The 25,964-nt window shown below is 51.7% G+C and overlaps 2 protein-coding genes across 2 annotated transcripts in view; one reads left to right on the top strand and one right to left on the bottom strand.

The window, feature by feature from the left end:
- The window catches only part of osgep (O-sialoglycoprotein endopeptidase), a 23,282-nt gene extending 9,859 nt beyond the window's left edge, over window positions 1–13,423 (bottom strand). Inside the window, exons 1-8 of the mRNA XM_059950809.1 lie at window positions 13,272–13,423; window positions 6,402–6,521; window positions 5,538–5,657; window positions 4,285–4,460; window positions 3,874–3,969; window positions 2,147–2,196; window positions 1,834–1,912; window positions 1,351–1,416 (exon numbers count right to left, since the gene is read on the bottom strand). Of these exons, the coding sequence (XP_059806792.1) occupies window positions 1,351–1,416; window positions 1,834–1,912; window positions 2,147–2,196; window positions 3,874–3,969; window positions 4,285–4,460; window positions 5,538–5,657; window positions 6,402–6,516 (702 nt within the window). The 5' untranslated portion in view covers window positions 6,517–6,521; window positions 13,272–13,423. The remainder of the gene's footprint in view (window positions 1–1,350; window positions 1,417–1,833; window positions 1,913–2,146; window positions 2,197–3,873; window positions 3,970–4,284; window positions 4,461–5,537; window positions 5,658–6,401; window positions 6,522–13,271) is intronic.
- On the top strand, window positions 13,321–25,964 carry apex1 (APEX nuclease (multifunctional DNA repair enzyme) 1). Its single transcript, XM_059950810.1, has 4 exons — window positions 13,321–13,762; window positions 14,211–14,425; window positions 16,269–16,461; window positions 24,716–25,964. Exons 1-4 carry the CDS (start codon window positions 13,732–13,734, stop codon window positions 25,228–25,230), a joined length of 954 nt encoding a protein of 317 aa, XP_059806793.1. The 5' UTR covers window positions 13,321–13,731; the 3' UTR covers window positions 25,231–25,964.

Below are 25,964 nucleotides of genomic sequence, written 5' to 3'. Positions count from 1 at the left end.
TTCACAGTGTGTCCTACCCTCGTACACCAAGGTCCCCCTGTCCCTCGACACTCCCTGCCATTCACAGTGTGTGTCCTACCCTCGTACACCGAGGTCCCTCTGTCCCTCGACAATCCCCACCATTCATAGTGTCTGTCCTGCCCTTGTACACCAAGGTCCCTCTGTCCCTCCACACTCCTCACCATTCACAGTGTGTGTCCTACCCTTGTACACCGAGGTCCCTCTGTCTCTCGACACCTCCCACCATTCACAGTGTGTGTCCTACCCTCGTACACCGAGGTCCCTCTGTCCCTCGACACTCCGCACCATTCACAGTGTGTGTCCTACCCTCGTACACTGAGGTCCCCCTGTCCCTCGACACTCCCCACCATTCACAGTGTGTGTCCTGCCCTTGTACACCGAGGTCCCTCTGTCCCTCGACACTCCCCACCATTCACAGTGTGTGTCCTGCCCTTGTACACCGAGGTCCCTCTGTCCCTCGACACTCCCCACCATTCACGGTGTGTAAAGCTCTGCCCAAAATGCATCACCTGACACTTAACAGCAATAATTTCCCTTCTAATGCTACCTTACCCTCCAACGTCTGAAGACTGTCCAGGAGGACCCATTCAGATGAGGGAATATGGTCATGAGGGATGTCACATGGTCACCGATCTCCGACCCTGCCCATGGCTATCCCAATCACCTGACCCTTGTTCCGTGGCTCCATTCCACTGGACAGTACGGGGGGACAGCGGGTAGTGCTACCGCCTCAGACCTGATCCTGACCTCTGCCGCTGTCTGTGCGGAGTTTGCTGACTCTCCCAGTGGATTTCCCCAGGATTCTCCGTCTCTCACGTCCCACCGCTGCGTGGGATCAGTGGGCTAATTGGCCGCTGTTCTGGAGTCGCGGAGGCATACATTATGGTAACAGGAGATCCGGCCCATCCATCCATGCTAGCACAGTGCCCACCCAAGCTCTGGACCACGTTTGGAGCCCTTGCTTAATGGCACTGGTCTGCAGCGTAATGAAGTTTGGGAACACGGTCCTCAAGTTTTCCCATCCATGACCGTCCAAGTGAGTTGTTAACGTACCTGCCTCAACCACTTCCTCTGGCAGCTCCTTCCATCTGCGGGCCACCCTCTGGGCAGTGAAATTGTCCCTCAGGTCCCTTCTAAATCTCTCCCCTCTCACGCCAACTCGCAGCCAGAACCGGACACAATACCTCGAGACTGGTCCCACCAGTGTATGGCCGGGGGAAAAACGAGGGGAGTGTGCAGAGAATGAAGTGAGATCGGCGGCTCGAGGGGCCGAGGGGCCCATTTCTACGGCTGAGACTCTGTGACCTGGGCTCGGCGCGCCCTCCGTACCTGCAGGGAGTAGCAGAGATCCTCGGCCGTACATTTCCCAGATGCCATCATCGTCACAGCAACGTCCTGAAACAGACAAAAGGCAAGTCCCACATACCTACAGACCCAGCCATCCAGCGTCCGAGCACCCCGAGCGAAGAGGGACAGGGGGTGGGGACGGAGCAAGGGGGAGTGGGAGGGGTGGAGAGGGGGAGGGAGACAGATAGAGAGAGATGGAAGGAGGGGTACGAGAGGGGAGAGAAGGGGACAGGGGAGGGAGATGGAAGGGGGAAGAGAGGGAGAGAGATATGGGGGGGTGGAGGGAACAACGAGGGAGTCGGGGAGGGGGATGGAGAAGAGGGCAAGGAAGACAGAGTGGGGCTACAGAGAGAAGGGGTGGGGTTGGAAAGGGGGAGAGGGGGAAGAGAGTGAGGCAGATGGAGAGGGACATAGTGAGAACATAGAGAGGGAGGGGACGGACACTCTGGAGCCTGAGATTCCTACCTCGATGTGAGACAGAATTCCCGAGAAGGAGACGTCCATTCCCTTCACTGTGTAGGGCAGATCGACGAAGACCCTTCCCCTGAAATGAAGCAGAGAGTCCGTGAGAGGGGCGGGGATCCTGTGAGATACAGGTCAGAGTCAGTGTTTATGTGTGTGTGTGTGTGTGTGTGTGGGGGGGGGAACAGGGTGTGTCACTGTCTCAGTATGTGTTAGGGAGGATACGTTGGGGGGTGTGGGGAACTTGGGGAGGGGTGTTTCAGGTGTAATCTCCCCCCACGGGGTGGGGAAGTCTGTCTCAGCACCCGGTCCTCACCGCTTCGCCATCTGTTCGATGTTGTATCCTGGGCTCGGGTCGTTGGAGATCTGTAGAGACAGCAGACGTCACCGAGTTACCTCAAGCACGGTCTTAAAGTGTGGTTCCCTCCTCCCCTCAGAGCTGCAAAACCTCCTTTCTCCATCTCATTCCCCACACCCTTCTCCCTCCTCCCCATAACCTCATATCCTCCTCCCTCCTCCTCATAAACTCAAACCCTCATCCTTCCTTCTCATAATCTCAAACACTCCTCCTTCTCCCTCACAACCTCAAACACTCCTCCTTCTCCCTCACAACCTCAAACACTCCACCCCCTCCCCTTAACCTCATACCCTCCCACTCCCTCCTTCATTACCTCAAACTTTCGTCCCTCCATAACTTCAAACCCTCCTCCCTCCTCCTAACCTCAAATCCTTCTCCTCCCTCCATAATATCAAACCCTCCTCTCCATTACATCAAACCCTACCTCCTTCCTCATCTCAAAGCCTCCTCCCTCCTCTTCCTCCTCCATAACCTCAAACCCTCCTCCCTCCTCCTAACCTCACACCCTTCTCCTCCCTTCATAACCTTCCTCCCTCCCCCTCATAACCTCAAACCCTACTCCTCACTCATAAGTTCAAATCCTCCTCCCTTCTCATAACCTCAACCCTCTTGCCCATAACCTCAAACCCTCCTACCTCCTCACTCATAAACTCAAATCCTCCTCCCCTCATAACCTCAAACCCTCCTCCCTCCTCCTAACCTCAAACCCTTCTCCTCCCTCCATAACCCTCCTCCATCCCCCTCATAACCTCAAATGACCTCCTTCCTCATCTCAATCCCTCCTCTTCCTCCTCCATAACGTCGTCCTTGTCCTCCTTCCTCCTCCCTCCCCTCTCCCCACCTTACAGCATTAAGTCCTGCTTCCTCCTCTTTCTCCCATCCTACCCCACCCTGCACCCTCCTCACCACATTGTAATCGTCACCCTGGTCCCTCCTCCCGCTCCCTCAGGTCCTCCCTGTGAACCTCCCTCACTCCTCCCTCCAAGGTCCAACGTGCCCGTGCCCCTGCAACGAGTGGCTTTTCCCTTGTACCAACCCAACAATAACCTGTGCTTAAACGCGAGACTGCCCACCATCGGGGTAAACGGAGAGGCAGTGTAGAGGGGCAATGGTCCGTCCACAGGGGAGAGGGAGAGAGGGAGGGGGTTTCCCTGGGGAGGGAGGAGGAACGAGGGTGAAGGGGAGCGGTAGGAGGAGGGAGAGGGGAAGGTGGAGGATGGGATGGGGAGAGGGGATGGTGGGGGAGGGGAGAGGGGATGGTGGAGGATGGGATGGGGAGAGGGGATGGTGGGGGAGGGGAGGGGAGAGGGGATGGTGGGGGAGGGGAGAGGGGATGGTGGAGGATGGGATGGGGAGAGGGGATGGTGGGAGAGGGGAGAGGGGATGGTGGGGGAGGGGAGAGGGGATGTGGAGGATGGGATGGGGAGAGGGGAAGGTGGAGGAGGGGAGGGGAGAGGGGATGGTGGGGGAGGGGAGAGGGGATGGTGGAGGATGGGATGGGGAGAGGGGATGGTGGGAGAGGGGAGAGGGGATGGTGGGGGAGGGGAGAGGGATGGTGGAGGATGGGATGGGGAGAGGGGATGGTGTGGGAGGGGAGAGGGGATAGTGGGGGAGAGAAGGGGGTTTGGTGGAGGAGGTCCCTGGGGGTGGTTTCACGTGGGTCTGCCCCCGACATAAAGACGCACCTTGAGTACCCGGGCAAACCGATCCAGGCAGTTGCCCACCGCGATATCAATCGTCTCCCCAAAGATCCGGTACCGCTGCTCGGAGTAGGCGATGACCTGGAGTACAGCGGGAGGGGAGGGGTGATCACAGTTCCCCAGCACCAGCTCATCCAGTGTGTCTCCCCTCCCCATCAACCTCAATTGTCTCCTCCCTCCCCACCTCCTTAGTCTGTTCCTTCTCCCCGGTCTGTCTGTCCCCCCTGACTCCAGCATTTCCCCCTCCTCAACCTCTTCGATGTGTCCCTCTGAATCCCTGTGATTCCCCCTCCCAACTTCCTCAGCATGTGCCGTCACCTGATTGTTCCCCAGCCTCCCCAACACCCTTGGTGCACCACCCCCGTGACACCGTGACCCCCGACCCTCGCTGGGTACCTGTGTGTTACCGCCACTGACGTACAGGACAGTGGGATTGGAGGCTCCTGTGATCAATCTGCCCATCTCGATGTGCCCGACGCAGTGATTCACCCCCAGGAGGGGCCGCTTCCATAACTGGGACAAGGTGCGGGCCACGATTGCCACGCAGACCAGGGGGGCCCCCATCCCTGGCCCTGTCACGGACAAAGAGCACCTCAGATCAATGGGAATGTTCCAGACAAGACCCCACATTTGCACACCCAACACTTTGTCACAAGCCAACACAACACCCACCATCCCCAGATCTGAAACATTGTATCTTCCAACAAGTTCACCCCACCAATCACAATCCATCGTCCACATCCACCAATCACAGTCCGTCACCCACTCTTCACCAATCACAGTCTGTCACCCACTCCTCACCAATCACAGTCCACAACCCACTCCCCACTAATCACAGTCCGTCACCCACTCCCCACCAATCACAGTCCGTCAACCACTCTTCACCAATCACAGTCCGTCACCCACTCTTCACCAATCACAGTCTGTCACCCACTCCTCACCAATCACAGTCCACAACCCACTCCCCACTAATCACAGTCCGTCACCCACTCTTCACCAATCACAGTCCGTCACCCACACTTCACCAATCACAGTCTGTCACCCACTCCTCACCAATCACAGTCCACAACCCACTCCCCACTAATCACAGTCCACAACCCACTCCCCACCAATCACAGTCTGTTACCCACTCCCCACCAATCACGGTCTGTTACCTATTCCACACCAATCATAGTCCACCACCCACTCCCCACCAATCACAGTCCACAACCCACTTCCTACCAATCACGGTCTGTTACCCACTCCACACCAATTACAGTCCACAACCCACTCCCCACCAATCACAGTCCATAACCCACTCCTCACCAATCACAGTCCACAACCCACTCCCCACCAATCAGTCTGTTACCCACTCCCCACCAATCACAGTCCGCCACCCACTCCCCACCAATCACAGTCCGTCACCCACTTTTCACCAATCACAGTCTGTCACCCACTCCCCACCAATCGCAGTCTGTCATCCATTCCACACCAATCACAGTCTCTCGTCCATTCCCCATCAATCATTGCTCACATACAGTCCCTGCCAATGATGGCCCAGCCTGCCCACCTCCCCACCAATCACAACCCTCCGTCTACTCTGCACCAATCACAGCTCACCACCCACTCCACTGCATGGACCACTGTGTTCACAACTTTTGCCCCTTTACCTTTGGTATAAGCCACACAGTCGATGTCCTCTGGCGTGATGCCTGCCTGGTCCAAGGCTTCTCTCGTGAGATCAAGCACACACTGCCGGTGATGCTTAGCTGTGTCCCTCGGGAGAAAACCTTCAACAAATCAGAACACTTTATCCAGCCTATAACCCACTCCCGGGCATCTGTTATTCTATAAATAAACCCCCCTGAACCCTGGGATCAGATCCCAGCCTGTAACCCTCTCCCGGGGATCTGTTATTCTATAAATAAACCCCTCTGAACCCCGGGATCAGATCCCAGCCTGTAACCCACTCCTGGGGATCTGTTATTCTATAAATAAACCCCTGAACCCCTGGATCAGATCCAAGCCTGTAACCCACTCCCAGGGACCTGTTATTCTATAAATAAACCCCTGGACCCCTGGATCAGATCCCAGTCTGTAACCCACTGTTATTCTATGTAATGTCTAAACCCTGGAGATCTGTTATTCTGTATATAAATCCCTGAACCCCTGGATCAGATCCCAGTCTGAAATCTACTCCCCGCGATCTGTTACTCTACATATAAATCCCTGGATCAGATCCCAGCCTGTAACCCACTCCCAGGGATCTGTTATTCTATATTTAAACCCCCTGAACCCCTGGATCAGATCCCAGCCTGTACGCCATTCCCGGAGATTGTTTATTCTATATACAAACCTCTCCAACCCTTGTATTGTGTCCCAGCTTTTTTGGGGATCTCTTACTCTGGGTATAAACCTCCCAGATCCCCTAGTCCCGATTCCAAACTGTAAAGGGGCATTCTCTCTACAAACCCCTGGAAACCTCCTCTGGGAGCCTGCCGTCAGCCCAGATTCGCAGCTGGCTGTTTGCCTACCTTGTCCCGGGGGTGTGATGTACGTCCTCCTTGGGTTGGAGAGCACCTTGCCATCTTTGATGATCCCAACGCCTATCTTGTTGGCACTCCCCTCGAACCCGATCACAACTGTCATGGTGACTGCCTGGACAGCAACAGTATTGGAAAGGTTAGTGCACCTCTCTTTTTTTCATTGTCCTTTGTCTGAGTTATTCCTTGTTGCTGGTCAGAGCTGTCACAGTCATACAGCTCGAAAACAAGCCCTTCAGCCCGACTCAGCCATGCCCAGTGAGTTCGTCCCACCTCCCCGCGTTTAGCCCATCGGCCTCTAAACCCCTCCTATCCATGGCTAGATGGCTTTCCAATCTTGAAGTGCCCTCCTCACCCACCATTCCTGGCAGGTCATCCCAAATACGCACCACCCCCTGGGCGAAGAAGTTGCCCTATGTCCTTTTTAAACTTCTCACCCCTGATCTTCCACCTTTCCCCACTTGTTCTTACTAACCCTTCTCCCTGGGAGAAATACTCTGAGTTTCAACCTAAGGCCCTCATGACCTTATCTACCTCTGCCATTCTATACGTAAACTTCCAGATCCGCTGGATAATGTCCCAGTCTGTAATCCACTCCTGGGGAGCTGTTTCAATCTCCTGCATTCCAGGGAATAAAGTCCTGGTCTATATCACCTCTCCCTCAGGCCCCTGGGGATCTGTTTCTCTAGGTCAGGGGTTCCCACCTCCTACGTTCCAGGGGATAAAGTTCTGGTCTATATCACCTCTCCCTCAGGCCCCTGGGTTTCTGTAACTCTAGGTCAGGGGTTCCCACCTCCTACATGCCAGGGAATAAAGTCCTGGTCTATATCACCTCTCCCTCAGGCCCCTGGGTTTCTGTAACTCTAGGTCAGGGGTTCCCACCTCCTACATGCCAGGGAATAAAGTCCTGGTCTATATCACATCTCCCTCAGGCCCATGGGTTTCTGTTACTCTAGGTCAGGGGTTCCCACCTCCTACGTTCCTGGGAATAAAGTCCTGGTCTATATCACCTCTCCCTCAGGCCCCTGGGGATCTGTTACTCTAGGTCAGCGGTTCCCACCTCCTACGTGCCAGGGAATAAAGTTCTGGTCTAAAGCCCTCTCCTTGTAACTTGGGACGCCAAGCCCAGGCAACATGTCAGTAAATCTTTTCTGCACACTTTCCAACAGCAGGGTGATCAAAACTGCATACAATTCTCCGAGTGCAGCCCCGCCAACAACTTGTACAATTGCAGTGTAGCGTCCCAACTCCTGTACACACAGACCTGGCCCATCTCTGCCGGACAGCCTCTCTGTAACGGAAATGGAAGATCCTGCGGGCCTGCTCCCCTCGTTTTGTGGTGCCTCGGCTAGAGCAGCCTCCCCGCCACCTGTCGCACCACAATCTTCCATTACCGTTACCGAGAGGCTGTCGCGGGCTTGGCTGCAGTCCGGAGAGAAAACGCTGGCGGTGGTACAGCATGGCGTCCGTGTTCGGTAGGGGCTGGCCTCTCCTGGTGCTGCCCTCCAGTGTTCAATCGGCGGAATGATAGGCTGGATTGCAGCGGCAAGAACTGCACCGTCAATTTGTGGGTCCTGTCGCTCAGGGTCTTGGGCTACGTATGTACTTTTTTTTTGCTCTCTATTTTGAATGTGCTGTGTATGTTTTGCACCTCGGCCCCTACAGGAACGCTGTTTCGTTCTGCTGTATCCATGTCTGGTTCGATGATAATTAAACTCGATTTGATTTACTACCCTTCACACACCTCGGCATACGTATTGAGAGACAGCAGGCCGTGACACAACCCTGCCGCTGCTTCACAGTTCCAGTGACCCAAGTTCGATCCCGGCCTCCGACGCTGTCTGTGTGGAGTTTGCATGCTCTCCCTGCCTACGCCAGTTTCCTCTCACATCCTAATGCTCTGCTGGATAGATTGACCAACGTAAGTTGCCCCCCGACATTGTAGCGTCGAGGTTAGCGCAACACTTTACCGTACCTGTTGTAAAATCAGGGTTCAATTCCCACTGCTGCCTGTAAGGAGTTTGAACGTTCTCTCCCCTGACCGCACTGGTTTTCTCCCAGTGCTCCGGTTTCCTCCCACAGTCCAAAGAACGAACAAATCGGGTTAGTGATATGTGGGCATGCTATGTTGGCACTGCTATGTCAACGCTTGCGGGCTGTCCGGCACGATCCTCGCGGATTTGATTTGGAGCAAGACGGCTCATTTCACTGTATGTTTCAATTCCATGTACATGTGGCAAATAACGCTAATCTTTAAGAGTGTGCGGGTAGGGCAGTTGAATTAGCATAAAATGGCCAACATAGACTCAATGGGCCGAAGAGACTACTTCAATTATTTTAATACCCCCTAGAATCTTTTTGGTTAATTAATACAATGCAATGTTTATCTCCCACCACCTTAATTCTCTCCGTGATCCACCCGCTGGTTGAGAAGGCGCTGCTGTTCGTTAACTCGTCCCCGCCCCAGCGGGGCCCTTAAAGCTTTCGGCAGACATACAGTACGAGGGAGATCATTCTAACTGGTCGCATCCCAGCCTGGTGTGGAGTCTCCGATGCACAGGATCGCAAGAGACCGCAGAGGGTTGCGGACTCAAACGGCTTCACCACGGCCACAGCCCTCCCCGCCATCTCCAAGAGCTGCTGCCTCGAGAAGCCAGAATCCATCGCTGTCCGGACGGAACATGCCCTCAACCTGTTACCACCATCGGGGAGGGGGTACAGAAACTCCAGACCCGTACTCAACAATTCAAGGACAGTTTGTTCCCCTCTGCAATCAGATCACCCCGTGGAAATGCAAATATAAATAAATAGCAATAAATAACGAGATGAAGTCCTTAAGATGAGATCATTTGGGAACACTTCAATGATGGGGCAAGTGAGTGTAATTATACTTTTTTGTTAAAGAGCCTGATGGCTGAGGTTTAGTAACTGTTCCTGAAGCTGGTGCGGTGAGTCCTGCATAGTTCGTTAAAAATGGCGCCATAGACTGGGTGATGAAGAGGGCATTTGGCCCCTTGGTCTTCAGGGCACTGAGTACAGGAGCTGTGAAGTTAATCGGCAGTTGGCCAAGATGTTGGTGTGGCCTCACTCACAGTATTGTGTACAGGTTATAGGAAGGAGTGAGGAAAATAATTACCAGGAGGAATGAGTTATACGGAGAGGTTACGCAGACCAGGACTTCACTTCCCCGGGACGTCGGAGATCGAGGGGTGACCTGACAAAAGGTCATGATGAGAAGGTCATGCGAGGGTGAAAGCATGTGGTTCTTTCCTTCTTCCCCCACGGAGGGTACGCTAACAACAGTGCCAAGCTTTAAGGTCAGAGGTGAGAGATTTAAAAGGGGCTTTGTGGGCAGAGGGTGGTGCGCACTTGGGACGAGCTGCCAGTAACATTGGCTGAGTCGGGCACACTGGCAACATCTAAAAGCCCTCCAGACAGGTCCGTGGATAGTTGAGGTTTGGAGGACTGTGGTCCAAACATGGACAGAGGCGACAAGCTCACTGGCCCACGAAATCGGTACCGATGACCCCAACTCATGTTCTCAGTATTGTTTTTACTTGTACACTTTTCTCATTTTGTGTGTAAGTTGTTAGTCAACCTCTGCCTACTTACATAGTTTTAAATAAAATTCTACTGTATTTAATTTTTTTCCTGTAAATGCCAGCAAGAAAATTAATCTCAAGGTAGTATTTGGTAACGTACACATAGTGTACTTAAATAATAAATTTACTTTGAACTTTGAGCCAAAGCACCTGTTTCTATTCTGCAAACACGAGGAAATCAGCAGATGCTGGAAATTCAAACAACACCACACACAAAATGCTGGTGGAACACAGCAGGCCAGGCAGCATCTATAGTGAGAAGCGCTGTCAACGTTTCGGGCCGAGACCCTTCGTCAGGACTAACTGAAAGAAAAGATAGTAAGAGATTTGAAAGTAGTGGGGGGAGGGGGAAATGCAAAATGATAGGAGAAGACCGGAGGGGGTGGGATGAAGCTAAGAGCTGGAAAGGTGATTGGCGAAAGTGATACAGAGCTGGAGAAGGGAAAGGAGAAAGAAAGGTGAGGTGGGAACACCAGACACCGCACGGGAGGCCTCGGGAGAAAGAAAGGTGGGGGGGAACACCAGAGGGAGATGGAGAACAGGCAAACAACTAAATATGTCAGGGATGGGGTAAGAAGGATAGGGTCTCGGCCCGAAATGTCCACAGGGCTTCTCACTATAGATGCTGCCTGGCCTGCTGTGTTCCACCAGCATTTTGTGTTTCTATTCTGTATGACTTTAAATGTGAGGTGCTGCACTTTTGGAGTCCGAATGCACAGGACGCTGTTGATGCAGGGGTCTCAGGCTCCGCGCCCATAGCTTTCTGAAGCGGCCGCGCAGGTCCAGAGCGTGGCAAAGAAGCGTGGCATTCAGCACACATGCCTTTGTTAGTCGAAGCACTGAATTGCTGAGTGGGGAAATTACGTTGCTGCTTTATAAAGCTCTGGTCGGGCCACGTCAGACGTACTTAGTTCTGGCCAGCCCATTACGGGAAGATGCGGAGGCATTAGAAAGGGCGCCAACCTCTGACATCCCACCTATACTGCCCTCCAATCGCTGTAAAATTGTGCTCCTTTGTAACCCTAGGAAAAGGTGTTGGCTGTGCACTCTATCTATGCCTCTTATAACCTTATATACCTCTATAAAGTCACCTCCTTCACTCCAGAAAAAATAGCCCTGGCTCACTCAACCTCTCCTCATAAGACACGCTCTCTAATCCAGGCAGCATCCGGGTGAATCTCCTCTGCACCCTCTCTAAATCTTCCATACCCTTCCCATAATATTAAGAGGAATAGACAGAGTGGACAGCCAGCGCCTCTTCCCCAGGGCACCACTGCTCAATACAAGACGACAAGGCTTTAAAGTAAGGGGAAGGAAGTTCAAGGGGGATATTAGAGGAAGGTTTTTTACTCAGAGAGTGGTTGGTGTGTGGAATGCACTGCCTGAGTCAGTGGTGGAGGCAGATACACTAGTGAAGTTTAAGAGACTACTAGACAGGAATTTAAGGTGGGGGGTATATGGGGAGGCAGGGTTTAAGGGTCGGCACAACATTGTGGGCCGAAGGGCCTGTACTATTCTATGTTCTATAACGAGAGGACCAGAACTGAGCACAATATCCCAGAAGAAGAAGGGTCTCGGCCCGAAACGTCGACTGTTCATTCATTCTCACAGATGCTGCCCGACCTGCTGATGCCCTCCAGCGTTTTGAATGTGTTGCTCTGGATTTCCAGCATCTTCAGACACTCCTGCGTTTACAATATTCCAAGTGTGGTCTAACCGGAGTTTTATAAAGCTGCAGCATTACCTCGCAGCTCCTGGACTCAACCCCCCCCCCCCGGCCCCACTGACTAGGGTTAGGCATAACACAATGTTTTACCGCTCCAACAACCCAGGTTCAATTCACACCGCTGTCCGAAAGGAGTTTGTACGTGGGGGTTTCCTCTGGGGAACTCCAGTTTCCTCCCACGTCCCAAAGACGTGCGGGTTAGGGTTAGAAAGTTGCAGGTGTGCTATATGATGCTGCTGGAAGCATGATGGGACTTGCGGGCTGTACCCAGCACATGCTTTGACTGCGTTGGTATCGACACAAAACGACAAATAAAGCTAATCTTTAATGAAAGCCGACACACCACAAACCTTCTTAGCCACCCTATCAACTTGCGGGACAACCTTGAGGGATCTAAGCTGTCTCTCCGTTCCTCCACACTGCTCAGAATCTTCCCAGTAACTCCGCCTTCCAAAGTTTTGAAGTTTGCTGACCAGACCAATGTCATCGGCCGAGTCAAAGGTGGTGAAGAATCAGTACGTATGAGGAAGACCGGAAACCTGGCTGAGGGGAGCCACAACAACAACCTCAGACTCAGTGTCAGCAAGGCCAAGAGTCTGATTACTGACTTCAGGAGGAGCAAACCAGGGGTCCATCAGCCAGTCCTCATCGGAGGGATCTGAGGTGGAGAGGGTCAGCAACTTTAAATTCCTTGTCAGGGGACCTGTCCTGGGCCCAGCACGCAAGTCTAATAACGAAGAAAGCACGGCAGCGCCTCAGCTTCCACAGAGGTTTGCGAAGATGCAGCACGACATGTGAAACTTCGGAAAAACTTCTGTGGCGAAGAGCATATTGACTGGCCGCATCACCGCCTGGCATGGAAACACCAAATCCCTTGAACGGAAAATCCTACGAAACAAGTTGATAGCCCGGCCCATCCTGGGACGAGCACTCCCCACCACTGAGCACATCTACGTGAAACGCTGTCCCAGGAAGGCAGCATCCATCATCAGGGACGCCTACCACCCACATCAGGCTCTCTTCTTGCTGCTGTCATCAGGAAGGAGGTACAGGAGCCTCAGGACTCCGAACACCAGCTTCAGGAACAGTTACTACCCCTCAACCATCAGGCTCCTGAACCAAAGGGGGGGGGTAACTTCACAAGTCCCATCATTGAAATGTTTCCACAAACAATGGACTCACTTTCAAGGACTTTTCATCGATATTTATTGCTTATTTATTTATTATTATTAATCCTTTTGTATTTGCACAGTTTGTTGTCTTCTTGCACTCCGGTTGAACGCCCTTGTTGGGCGGCCTTTCATGGATACGGAGAATGGCCGCAGGAAAATGAATCTATGGTGACATGTATGTACTTTGATGCTAAGTCTTACTTTGAAGGGAATTACTTCACGCTTTACCCCATCTGTCAGACCAGCACATGGTTGAGCAGGCAGAAGCGATTCAGGGTAATTCGCCACCATGCTCCGCCCCGCTCTTTCTCCCAACCCCTTCGACCCCTCCCCCGGTCCCCTCGGCCCGACGCCCCGTTACTTGCCGACCACGCCGCAGCTTGGCTTCCGCCGCTCGTACTTCCGGCTGACACGGACCAAACCTTCCGATACCGGGGAGCAGTTGTCGGTGGAGGACCGCGGGGGAGCGGGGAGCGTCGGTGGAGGACCGCGGGGGAGCGGGGCAGTGTCGGTGGAGGACCGCGGGGGAGCGGGGCAGTGTCGGTGGAGGACCGCGGGGGAGCGGGGCAGTGTCGGCGGAGGACCGGGAGAAGGGGAGCGCTGTCGGCGGAGGACCGGGAGAGGGGGAGCGCTGTCGGCGGAGGACCGGGAGAGGGGGATGTCGGAGGGTCCCAGGAGCGGCGCTGTTTGGGGAGACGAGCTGCCTGCACCTCGTGGCCGGACCTGATTTACCCCCGTCTCCGCTCGGTGGCCCCGTTTCAGTTCTGTTCCGCATCTCCGGTCTCCTGCTCCGGTTCCTCGGAACCACCCGCAGTTGCACAATGCCAAAACGGCGGCTGGAGGCGGAGACAGGTGGGTGGGGAACAGTACCCGGACTTTCCCACTCCCCGTAACCCAGGTCTCCGCCTCTTCCTCCCTGGCCCACTTACACTCCCCCTCCCCATCCTACACCCCTTATCACCCCACTTACCCTCCCCCGCCCCATCCTACACCTCTTACCCACCCCCTTCCTACCCCACTTACCCTCTCCCTCCCTGCACCACCTACACTCCCCTACTCCCTTTCCATCTCCGCCCCACTTACATTCCCCCACCCTACCCGTCCCACTTACATTCCCCCACCCTACCCGTCCCACTTACAATCCCCCACCTCCTTATCCTCTCCCCACTCACCCACCCCCTCCCCTACCCCACTTAAACCCCCATCTCTCTCCCTCCCTCCCCACACCCCTCCCTTTCCATTCCTCTACCTCCCTCTCCCCTATTATTTTCCCCTCTTGACACCTCTGAACCTTCCACAGAACCTCCTACCAAGAAGGGTCGAGGTTCGGGCAAGACCAAGAACAAGGACGAGGCCCCGGCCCCAGCCCCAGCCCCAGCCCCCACTGATGGCACCGGCACCTTCGAAGACAGTCCGGACCGATCACTGACCCAGGACGGCCAGCCCAGCAACCTGAGGATCTGCTCCTGGAACGTCGACGGGCTGCGGGCCTGGGTCAAGAAGAACAGCCTTGAGGTAGGGGAGGTCCAGTGAACGTGGATCTTAATAGATATTTGGAGGTAGGGGGGTCGGGTGAATTCACTGTACTCAGTGCGTGGACTGACGAAGGCTAAATGCCATTTGCACCATTTTCAATGAACTGTGAATTCGTAGGTCCATCTGCGTCTAGTGCCCGACTGTTAGTGGTATGAGGACACTTTCCAAAACGCATCACCTCCTACTCGATGGTACTGAAATCCATTTGCTATTCCTCAACCCACTTCCCCAACTGATCAAAGTCCCTCTGAGATCACCTTCACAAAGTTACCGGTCTGCTTGCTTTCAGCCCATTAGGCTGCTAGGGCTGAGGGCAGTAATGAAGGTACTCCATCACTGCGGTACTCCTATTCATGTCATGGTTTCTTGAAATAACCAGGAGACGCAGAAGGTTCTTCGAGAAGTTTAAGCCTTTATTTGCAAACAAAAGCTGAGACAATTAATGAGTGTGTCACTAATTGTCCGCCGAGCCCCAGTTCACAGTATTCTTTATAGTAATTTTTTATCTTAGTCGCATTAGCATATAACTGTTCCAGTACCTTGACTTGTCCCCATACCATCACACCACTCCATAGCCCATACTTGCTCTAGTCTACTCCCTGGAACACGTGTCCCCCTTCCTGGCTTTGACTGGTTCCCATACCATCTCTACATGCTTATTTTCACTGTTAGCTACATTCTCAAGGTATTGATACGTTCAATAGTACAGAGACAATACAGAGATTTCATTCTGGAAAAAAGTTGGATACATAGTAAATATAAGGCTGGTTTCTCACTGTTAGTTATTTTCTTCAGGGTAGCTACATTCTTAAGGCACTGATGTGTTCAATAGTACAGGTACAATACAGAGATTTCATTCTGGCTAATAAATTGGATACTTAGCAAATAACAAACACAAGGCTGGTTACATAGTTTTGGTTACACAGCGAACAATGCAATTTTATTCTCCAATACTCACAGATGTAGAAGGATTCCTCTTTACTGCTTCTGTAACTACTTTGACCCGTCAGGGGCTGTTAACCCTGAGCTGACTGTTGGATCACTCTTAGTCCGACCTCTACCCTTCGACCTTTTTGGTGTGGGTGATCTTACCAGGAGCCAAACCACAAGTCCCTGACTCCAGCCAACACAGGTCTCCGGGACACTGAGGCACGCAAGCCTCCAAACCCTACGACAAGGTTGTGGTCCTCTTGGAGGACGAAATCACTGATCAAACCGTAGCCACTCGTATCTAAATCATTGACATAAGAAAGAGATAGTGAGGGTCCCAACATCATCAACTGCAGCACACCGTTCATCACCGACCTCTGTTCTAAGAATCAACTTGTAATCACCGCCCTACCTCCGAGCCTTTTCCGAATCCATCTTTAACTCGCTCTCCCTGGACTCCATGGGACCTGGCCTTCCAGACCAGCCCACTGTGCAGGACCTGGTCACGGGCCTTGCTAAAGTCCAACTGGACAGCGTCCATTTAGTTTTGCCCGCATCTCCCTGTCTGCTCACCCCTTCTGAATAAGGTTCGTCAAGCACGACTTCCCACACACCAAACTACGTTGACTCCTAATCAGACTCGTGTCTATCCAAGGATTCCCTTCGGCCACTTCCCGACTACTGATATCAGGCTGGCCAACCTGCACCTCCCCCAGCTTGCCTTTTCTACTACTTCAACGACAAAACCTGCTGCGACTGTGGAGGGTTGGTGTCAGTGTAGGGCTGGAGTGGAAGGCAGTGCCCGAGATGGCGTGAACATCAAAGTTTTACAGTGAGGTGCATCATGCACACTCAGATCTGCTCTCAGTGTCCCCATTTCAACCTCTCACAGTGGGTCTGCTCCGAGAATCCGGATGTCCTGTGCCTCCAGGAAACCAAGTGCTCGGAGAAGCAGGTGCCTGAGCAGGTGAAGGACCTGGCCGACTACCCCCACCAGTACTGGGCCTCCTGCCAGACCAAGGACGGCTACAGTGGTGTGGCGATGCTCTGCAAGACCAAACCACTCAACGTCACCTTCGGAATCGGTAAGTATCCCGCTGCCCTCTCAATGGCCTCTCAATGAACCTTCGTCCGCCTCCCTCCGGTGTCTGAACCCCCGTGGGCCTTTGTGTCTGTCCATACTTATGTGCAGTGTCCAATCTGTACATAACCTCAATGGACCAGTCACTACTGTAAGCGTAAATTTACCGGATCAAATAACGACAGCGCAAAAGATCGTTACTTATCTTTTCACTGGTTTATTTCTTCGAGCTCAGCCGGTGACTGAACTTGGTCCCGAGTTAAGGGGAGAAGCGTTCTAGACAATAGACAGAAGGCCATCCGGCCCTTCGAGCCAGCACCACCATTCACTGTGATCATGGCTGATCATCCACAATCAGTACCCCGTTCCTGCCTTCTCCCCATGTCCCTTGATTCCACTATCTTTAACAGCTCTATCTAACTCTTTCTTGAAAGCATCCAGAGAATTGGCCTCCACTGCCTTCTGAGGCAGTGTATTCCACAGATCCACAACTCTCTGGGTGAAAAAGGTTTTTCCTCAACTCTGTTCTAAATGGCCTACCCCTTATTCTTAAACTGTGGCCTCTGGTTCTGGACTCCCCCAACATCGGGAACATGTTTCCTGCCTCTAGCGTGTCCAATCCTTTAATAATCTTATATGTTTCAATCAGATCCCCTCTCATCCTTCTAAATTCCAGTGTAGACAAGCCCAATTTTTCTCATCCCTACGGCGGTTCAACAAGTTCACTGTTCCAGAAGTGTTACAATTTATAAGGCCACTGATACAAAAGAACAATCAGTTTGATAAGCATTCCAGCCAAGTCAATGGACTATTGAGACGAAAGAACAATCAGTTTGATAAACACTCCAGTCACTTTAATTGAAGAAAGGAATGTCCTACCTGGTTTATTGGAGCCAAATATAACAATATCCACCAATTTATGTTTTAATTAAGAAAGGATTGTCCTGTCTAATTTCCATCAGGTACCGCCTTTTGTCAAAACCAAAAGGTGTGAAAAATATGGAGACATCTTATGTGGATCTCTGTGAACTTTAACCCTTATCTTGCTCCAAAGAAGTAGCTGTGAGACATTATTCAAACACACTGTGGTTACTCACAAAATACACAGACATAGTCAGTACTTAACCCATTATTTACAGGAATTTGAGAATTCCCCCAATTCCCTTAAATTTTATTGTTCCCTCCTTTTTATCATTACATGATAACTTTTCAGAATAGATTGTTGCTTCTACATGAAAGAAAACATACCCAGCATATTCCCAGTTCTACTTGCTTAGCGTAGGTACGGCAGAGGGACAGAAAAGTGTTAGCCTGGGAGCCTCCCGAAACGGGGCAGGTCCCTTAGGGTAATTAAAATCATCATTAGCCAATATTGCCACTTTGTTGTCTCTTCAGGTGACAGTATCATGCCGCATAGTCCAAACAGGTCCTGGACATCAGAATAGTATTTCGAACATACTGAGCAAATTGGGCTGGTTTCTCCTGACAGTCCTGATTCATTATCATCTCCTGGGGTTTACAGGGGACATATACTTCAATCGTTGGTGGTTGGTTGCCCCCCTCACCTGCTCAGGGATTAGGCAACTGCCTAATAGGGTGCTGCTGTTGGGGGCTCAGTTGGATTCCTCCAAGTTTATCACAGAGTTCAGACTTCCCCTCGCCAGAATCTCCTGGCCAGGATCCCCCCCCCCGGGTTTGCTTTCTGGGAATTATCTTCACTTGCTGTGCCACATTCGACCATTCAGGGGCTTGGTGTGGTGGCAGCCTAGGGTAACATCCCCACTCCTCATCCCTATCGGTATCTTCCAAATCATCAAAAAGAGTGGATATGCCAGACAAGGGCACGGGATCCTGATCAGGCCTCAGGGTTTTCCACTGTCGTTCTAATCCTTCCTGTCTGTCCATATCAGCCTTTGCCTGCTTATGCTGCCTTTCCTGCTCTCTTTCGTTGCCTATCTACCCACTCACCTTCAGTGCCTCCCAACCCTTGGGAGTCCCATCTGCCATACGTACCTCTATCCCTTTATTCCTCCAGCTGGCTGGTGAGGTGGTCGGCTCTTATCTTCCCATTCTTTAATCAATAATTCCCACTTTTTAGTGCAATTCTTCTTCCAAATTAAATTTACTGCCTGTTCACAAGAGGTTATATCCTAAGTTCCACCCCCCGGGCCACATATCATTTCCCAGTCGCTTAGTTGGTGCAGCACTTAACATCTGAAGATCCTTGTCCTTATCTGGTATTTGCTTACACATACTTTGAAGGGGAGTTCCCTTTCCAGCTGTATCAAGGGCCTGTCCCTTTCTGCCCTCATTATATTACCGGTTATTTTTACTTGTCAAGTCAAATTAAGTGTATTTATAAAGCATATTTAAAAACAAGCCATGTGGACTAAAGTGCTGCACAAAGCAAAGCAAGTAGCTAAAATCACAAATACACAGACAACCCAACGAGGCAAACAGCTGATAGGCACAAAATACACAACACAAGGGCCTGGGCACGAGCCAAAAAACAGTCACTGTTTATGCCACTGGGTGAGAAATTTAGCCAGCCTGCCTTTCCCCCTAATCAATTTCAACCGGCCACATTATCAGGACGCAGCTGATACGGTCAAATGCGTCAGATAGTGGTGGACACCTCTCCTGACCGTGGTCCCCAGTCCCAACTCTTTCCTTAAGAACAATACAGAATACCCATTGTCACCCGCAGATTTTAATTCTCACAAAAACTGCTAGCCTATTTTCCGTTAATACTCGCAAAAAAACAACTCTCACGTACTCTGGAGGCCTTTCCTCCTTTACCCTGATCTTGTCTCATTAAATTTCGACCGGCCATATCTCTGCTACCATAGTGAGGATTTTACCGGGCTGCCGGTCTCGTATCATTTTCAAATTTCAACTGGCCGTATCCTGTCAGCCGCAGCTACGTAAAAGAGACAGCTGTTTACTTTAAATCCTGTATCCAAACGGGTCGTCTGATCCCGTCAAGGTACCGGTCTCAGCGGGTGAGAGACAGAATGCTTGGTCAGACACGAGTAGCCGGGGGTAAACTACCTCAGGGCGTCCTGCCACTCAAATGTGTTTGATTCAAGCCCCCGTCACTTACTCGGCCCGAAGAGACGTTCCCTATGTTGGGATCCGAGTCATGGCACCAAATATAAATGTAAATTTGCCGGATCAAATAACGACAGCACAAAAGATCGTTACTTATCTTTTCACCGGTTTATTTCTTTGAGCTCAGCTGGTGACTAAACTTTGTCCCGATATCAGGGGAGAAGCATTTTCATCCCTTTGGTGGTTCAACCTTCCAGAACTGCTACAATTTAAAAGGCCACTGATACGAAAGAACAATCAGTTTGATAGACACTCCAGCCACTTTAATTGAAGAAAGGAATGTCCTACCTGGTTTATTGGAGCCAAATATAAGAACATCCACCAATTTATGTTTCAATTAAGAAAGGAACATCCTGTCTAATTTCCATCAGGTGCCGCCTTTTGTCGAACCCAAAAGGTGTGAAATATCAGGAGACATCTTATGTGGATCTGCGTGAACTTTAACCCTTATCTTGCTCCAAAGAAGCAGCTATGAGACATTATTCAAACATGCTGCGGTTATTCACAAAATACACAGACATAGTCGGTACTTAACCCATGATTTACAGGAATCTGAAAATTCCCCCAATTCCCTTAAACTTTATCACTACCAGGCTATTTCATCCCGATGGGCCAATCACTGCCATTCTTTATAACACCATTCAACCAATGTCATGCTATATAACCCTAGGTGACCAATCGCCATCTTTGTTTTAACCTGGTCGACCAATTGCTGCCCGTGATTGGCTAATCACTGCCATTCTGTAGCTTAACACAAAATGGGCATTCTTCAGGTAGGCAGTGAGGTGGGTGAAGGTGTACAGGGACCAGCCTTCGTTCATGGGACGCCGTGTACAGTTCTACAGAAAGGAGGTGATTGTCCAGGGGAAGGAGCAGAGGGGATTTGCCACTACGTTGCCTAGGGCAAAGCATCTGTACGACTCTTCAGAGAGGTGAAAGGACACAGAGACTAGTTCAGATCAGATGGGTGAGGAGCTCCCTGTAAATCAGCTTCTGGGTTCTGTGGGTCAGGGAGGAAGACACTCCACGTGCAGGGGTTATAGCACAGCAAGCCCATTCCCTCAACGAGAAGGACACAGCATGGGAACAGGCCCCTCTGCCCACGTTTGACCCATGTCCCTCTAGCCTTTCCTATCCACGTACCTGCCCGCGTCTTTGAAATACTGTTAGCTTGTTCCAGATACAGGCCGCACTCTGGGTGAAAAGGTGGCCCGACGGGTTCCTGTTAAATCTCTCCCCTCCCACCGTAAACCTGTGCCCTCTAGTTCTCAATTCCCCAACCGTGGGGGGAAAGCGACTTGTCTGCGCCCCTTGTGGCTTTATACACCTCTCCAAGGTCACCCATCAGTCTGAGGAATAAAGACCCCACCTCCTCCTGTAACTCAGACCCTCAGACCCCGACAACATCCTCATAAACTCCCTCTGCACTCTCTCCATCTTCATAGCATCTTATCTGCAGCAGGGGCGACCAAAACTGAAGACAGTGTGGCCTCACCCACATCTCGTACACCTGTACTCTTATGTCCTGACTGACGACAGCCAACGTGCGAGCTACTCTCACCTGGCTATGCTTGGCCCCTGACCCTCTAAACCTCTCCTATCCATGGATCTATCTGGAAGGTTTACAAGTGTTACCAATGTGCCTGACTCAACCATTATTTTTGGCAGTTCGGTTCAAATGTGCACCACCCTCTGTGTGGAAAAGCTGCCCTGATGTCCCTTTCCAATCTCTCACTTCTGACCTTAAACCTTTGCCCTGTTTTTAGCATCCCCTTCTTGGGGAGAAGAATCTGTGCTTTCACCCTGTCTGTGCCCATCGTGACCTTTCAGGTCTCCCCTCGATCTCCTACATTCCAGGGATAAAATCCAGGTCTGCACAATCTCTCCTTGTAACTCAGTCCAGACACCATCCTGGTAAATCTTTTCTGTACTATTTAATAATATCTACCCTGTAGCAAGACCAAGCTGTACACAACACTATGATTGTGGGTTCACCAAATTCTTGTGCAACCACAAGATAGCATCCAAAGTCATGTTCTTAGTGTCCTGAGTGCTGAAAGCTGGCGTGACAAATACCTTCCTCACCACTCTTTCAGGGAGCGATGCATTTGCACTTCGAGGCACCTCAGTTCCCTAACGTTCTCCAGGGTCCCACCGTCCACCCTGTGAGTGCCCTACTCCGACTTGACCTCCCTAAATGCAACACCTCACACTGGATTGAAAACCGTTTGCCAATCCTCAGTCGACATCATCATCACAGTGTGCCCTGTTGTTTGGCGTGGGCGATCGTGGCCTTTCCATAACCATGATTGTTCTTGGCAGAAGTTTCTACAGAAGTGGTTTGGCCGCCTTATGGGCAGTGTCTTCACAAGACGGCTGACCCCAGCCATGATCAATACTGTTCAGAGATTGTCTGGTGTCAGTGGTCGCATAACCAGTGTTTGTGATGTGCACCGGCTGATCATACGACCAACCACATAACCTGCTGAAAAGATACCCCTGTCAGGTTTCATAACCTTCTGCTCACTGTCTGTAACACTATAGTGTCACCTGTAAACTGGGTACTAATCATCAAAAGTTTCCCCAGTGTTCAAATAGCAGACCTTCCCCCTGATTCTCACAGCTATGATTCTTCCCTCCCTGTCACTTGTAAAACTGCCATCTTCTTTCAGTTCCTTTATCTCTGCCACATCTGCTTTCAGGATGAGGCTTTTCATTCCAGAACTAATGAGATGTCCTCCTCCAAAGCTGGGGCTTTCCTTCCTCCACCATTGTTACGTACCCCGAAACTGGGTCACTTACCAGCAAAGATAGAGAGGTCCGTTGAAGTCTGATGGTACTATTTTAACAGTATTTATTGATAAAAATACACAAAATAATATCAATGCAAACATACAGATAATATACATCGTCAATACTAAATCTAAAAGCGCGGGTATAATAATAATCAATAAGAAATAGCTCTATCGTTGTCTAGGGGATAATGTATTGTCCGATGGAAATATAAAAGTCACTGTTAGTTCGTTCAAGCTGCAGCGTTTTGGTTTGAGAGAAAGACGGGTTAAAACTTGCCCAGTCCTTTTATGATGTCAATCCTTCGAGAGTCATTGGGAGTTGGTTTCCCCGTTGTTAGCTAAAAGCCACCGGTTCCGGGGCAAATGGAACTGAACGCACGTGGCCTCCTTCCACCGACTTCTGCTATTACGGGATCGCTAGTGTTTCTTCTGGTACGTCTGAGGGGCTGTTCCCACAGACCCTCTTTTATCCTGACTCATAGAGTCTCAGATGTCAATCAGGTTGGGATGATGCAATCCCTCCCTCAACCAGCCCACTTTGCCTGAGGGCTTCCACGTAGCACAGTATTGTAATACACAAGTCCGTCTCCAAGAGACAATGGCCGTTTCCCGTAGCTTTTATATCGCCAGGGGGGTCAAGACATTCCGCACGTCTCTCTCTCTCATTTCCTGGGTCTCCTGACCCAAATCAATAGCGATCCTGCGATTCTCAAAAAGGAGGGGGCTGCAGGCGTAAAACCATCAACGCTGCCCTCACCCCATCCACACCAGGGATAGGGTTCCTCTTGCCCTCACCTATCACCCCACCAGCCTCCGCATCCAGCCCACTATTCTCTGTAACTTCCGCCATCTCCAGTGGGATCCCACCACCAAGCTCATCTTTCGCTCCTGGTTCTTATCCTGGCAAGCGAAACAGGTGCTTCTCCCTCAGGGCCCCAAAACAGTCCTTCCAGGTGAGACAACACTTCTGTGAGTCTGTTGGGGTCATCTACTGTATCCACTGCATCTACTGCTCCAGCTGTGGCCGCCTCTGTATCGGTGAGACCCAGTGTTGATCGGGAGACTGCGTCACCGAGCACCTACAAAAAAAGCAGGATCTCTCGGTGGCCCCCATTACAATTCCACTTCCCATTCTGACATGTCAGTCCTTGGCCTCCTCTACTGCCGTGATGAGGCCACAGTCAGGTTAGAGGAGCAACACTTTATATTCCAGCAACACACACAAAATGCTGGTGGAACGCAGCAGGTCAGGCAGGATCTGTAGGGAGAAGCGCTGTCCTGTCGAAGGGTCTCGGCCCGAAACATTGACAGCGCTTCTCCCTATAGGTGCTGCCTGGCCTGCTGCGTTCCACCAGCATTTTGTGTATGTGGCTTGAATTTCCAGCATCTGCAGATTTCCTCGTGTTTGACTTTATATTCCATCTGAGTGGCCTCCAACCCAAAGCATGAATATCGAATTCTTGAACTTCCGGTAAAATTCCCTCATTCCCGTTCCCTTTCGCCATATCTCCTTATCTGCCCATTACCCTCTTTCTTCCCTTTCTTCCATGGGTTTCTGGCCTCTCCAATCAGTTCCCCCCTTCTCCAGCCCTTCATCTCTTTCACCAGTCGACTTCCCAGCTCTCCACCTCACCCCTCCCTCTCTCCCAATTTCACCCATCACCTTGTACTTCTTCCTCACCTCCATCTGCTTACTCTTGACTTCTCATCTTTCTTTTCCTGGTCCTGGTGAGAGGATTTGTCCCAAAACGTCAACCTTGCACTGTGTTTCGCAGATGTTGCCTGGCCTGCTGAGTTGCTCCAGCATTTGGATTTCCAGCATCTCCAGATGTTCTTGTCTTTGTCACTACTAACCATACCTTGTACGTTCACACCCCAATCATTGATATGGATTATAGACAACAAAAGACCCGGCACTGACCCCTGTGCAACTTCACTAGATGCAGGACTCAGTCTAACTCTACTTGCTACGACTGAGCCAATTATGAAACCTATTTGCGAACTCACCCCTGGATGTTAAACTACATTTGCCTTTCCTCTGCACACACATCCAGCCGATGTGCTGTTCAATACACGTCCACATTCTCATTCACTCTCCTCACTCCCTCCCCACCCACTGTCCCTTCCCCCGCCCCTTCCCACCACCTCCCCCTCACACACTCCCACTCTGTCTTGCATGTGCAGAAACTTGACTGGAGTGGAATTGAATCAGGGCCTGCGGGTTTAGTCCCGGCTTCACTTCGACTCTGTGCACCCAGTCCCAATTGTTGTCATAGTCCTTGGGAGCCAGTCCTTGCCCTAGTAATGGTGCTTGGGAGCCAATCACCTTGTGCCTTTTTGCCCGGTTGCTAGGAGTCGAGGAGCACGATGAGGAAGGCCGGGTCATCACCGCGGAGTTCAGCAAGTGCTTCCTGGTCACAGTCTACGTACCGAACTCTGGCCGGGGGCTGGTGCGGTTGGATTATCGCAAGTCGTGGGACAAGGACTTCCTCGCCTACCTCAAGGGGCTGGAGAGCAAGAAGCCACTGATCGTCTGCGGGGACCTCAACGTCGCCCACCAGGAGATCGACCTGAAGAATCCCAAGACCAACAAGAAGTCGGCTGGCTTCACCCAGGAGGAGAGGGACGGCTTCAGCACCCTGCTGTCCGAGGGCTTCGTGGACACCTTCCGGCACCTCAACCCCGACGTTCCCTATGCCTACACCTTCTGGACCTTCATGGGCAACTGCCGGGCCAAGAACGTGGGCTGGCGGCTGGATTACTTCCTGCTGTCCCAGGCTCTGCTCCCCCAGCTGTGCGACAGCAAGATCCGCTCCAAGGCGCTGGGGTCTGACCATTGTCCCATCACCTTGCTGATGGCCCTCTGAGAACCCGCCAACCTCGCCTCGCCCTGCTGATGGCCCTCTGAGGCCCCAATCTGTCCCCGTCAGCCTCCCATTACCTTGAGGCCCTAGCGGCCTCTGCCACCAACTTCCTGTCATCCCGAGACCCCTGTCCTGCTAATGGATCTCCAAGAGCCTCACTGCCCTCCCCGTCCTGCTGAGGCAGACCCCATCCATCCATCAGCCCTCCCCCTCAGGGGTGCCGGGGTTTGTCCATCACCCAGCGACCCTTCCCCTCTCCATCACTCCCGCTCAAGCACCAGAGCTGGGAGACCCTCGTATGTTGAAAGGAGGTGGCCAAGAGAATCTTGTCCAGGTCAGCTGTGGCTTTACCACTTGGGGTACAGTTTACCCTGGGAACAGGTGGGGGTGGGGTATCCTGGGTTCAGTTTGGGCATGAGGTTGGGGTACGGTTTGCCTCAGGTCCCTGCGTTTGGACAAGTTTCCTGTCGCCACCGATTTCTCCTCGTTGGTTTGATCTCGCCACCTCTTTTAAGCAACATGCCGACTGGGTTTTTTTTCTGAAACGTCATTTTACAGGAGCTGCATTTCTGCGGCTGTGGTCCAGGGAGGCTGTCTAGGAGAGCAAGGTCCTGGTTTAAGTGGAGACGTCCCCTCTACTGTGGTGTAACTCAGCACCAGGTGCTGTTCAGTGGTGCTTTTGCTTGAAATGTGTTTGGGACTGAATCACGTTAATAAAACAGACCCGTTTTTAGAAA

This window comes from Hypanus sabinus, chromosome 26, assembly GCF_030144855.1.
Source record: "Hypanus sabinus isolate sHypSab1 chromosome 26, sHypSab1.hap1, whole genome shotgun sequence".
NCBI classification, from domain to species: Eukaryota; Metazoa; Chordata; class Chondrichthyes; order Myliobatiformes; family Dasyatidae; genus Hypanus; species Hypanus sabinus.
The sequence above is the reverse complement of the archived record's forward strand: the minus strand, read 5'-3'. Positions and strand labels throughout refer to the sequence as shown.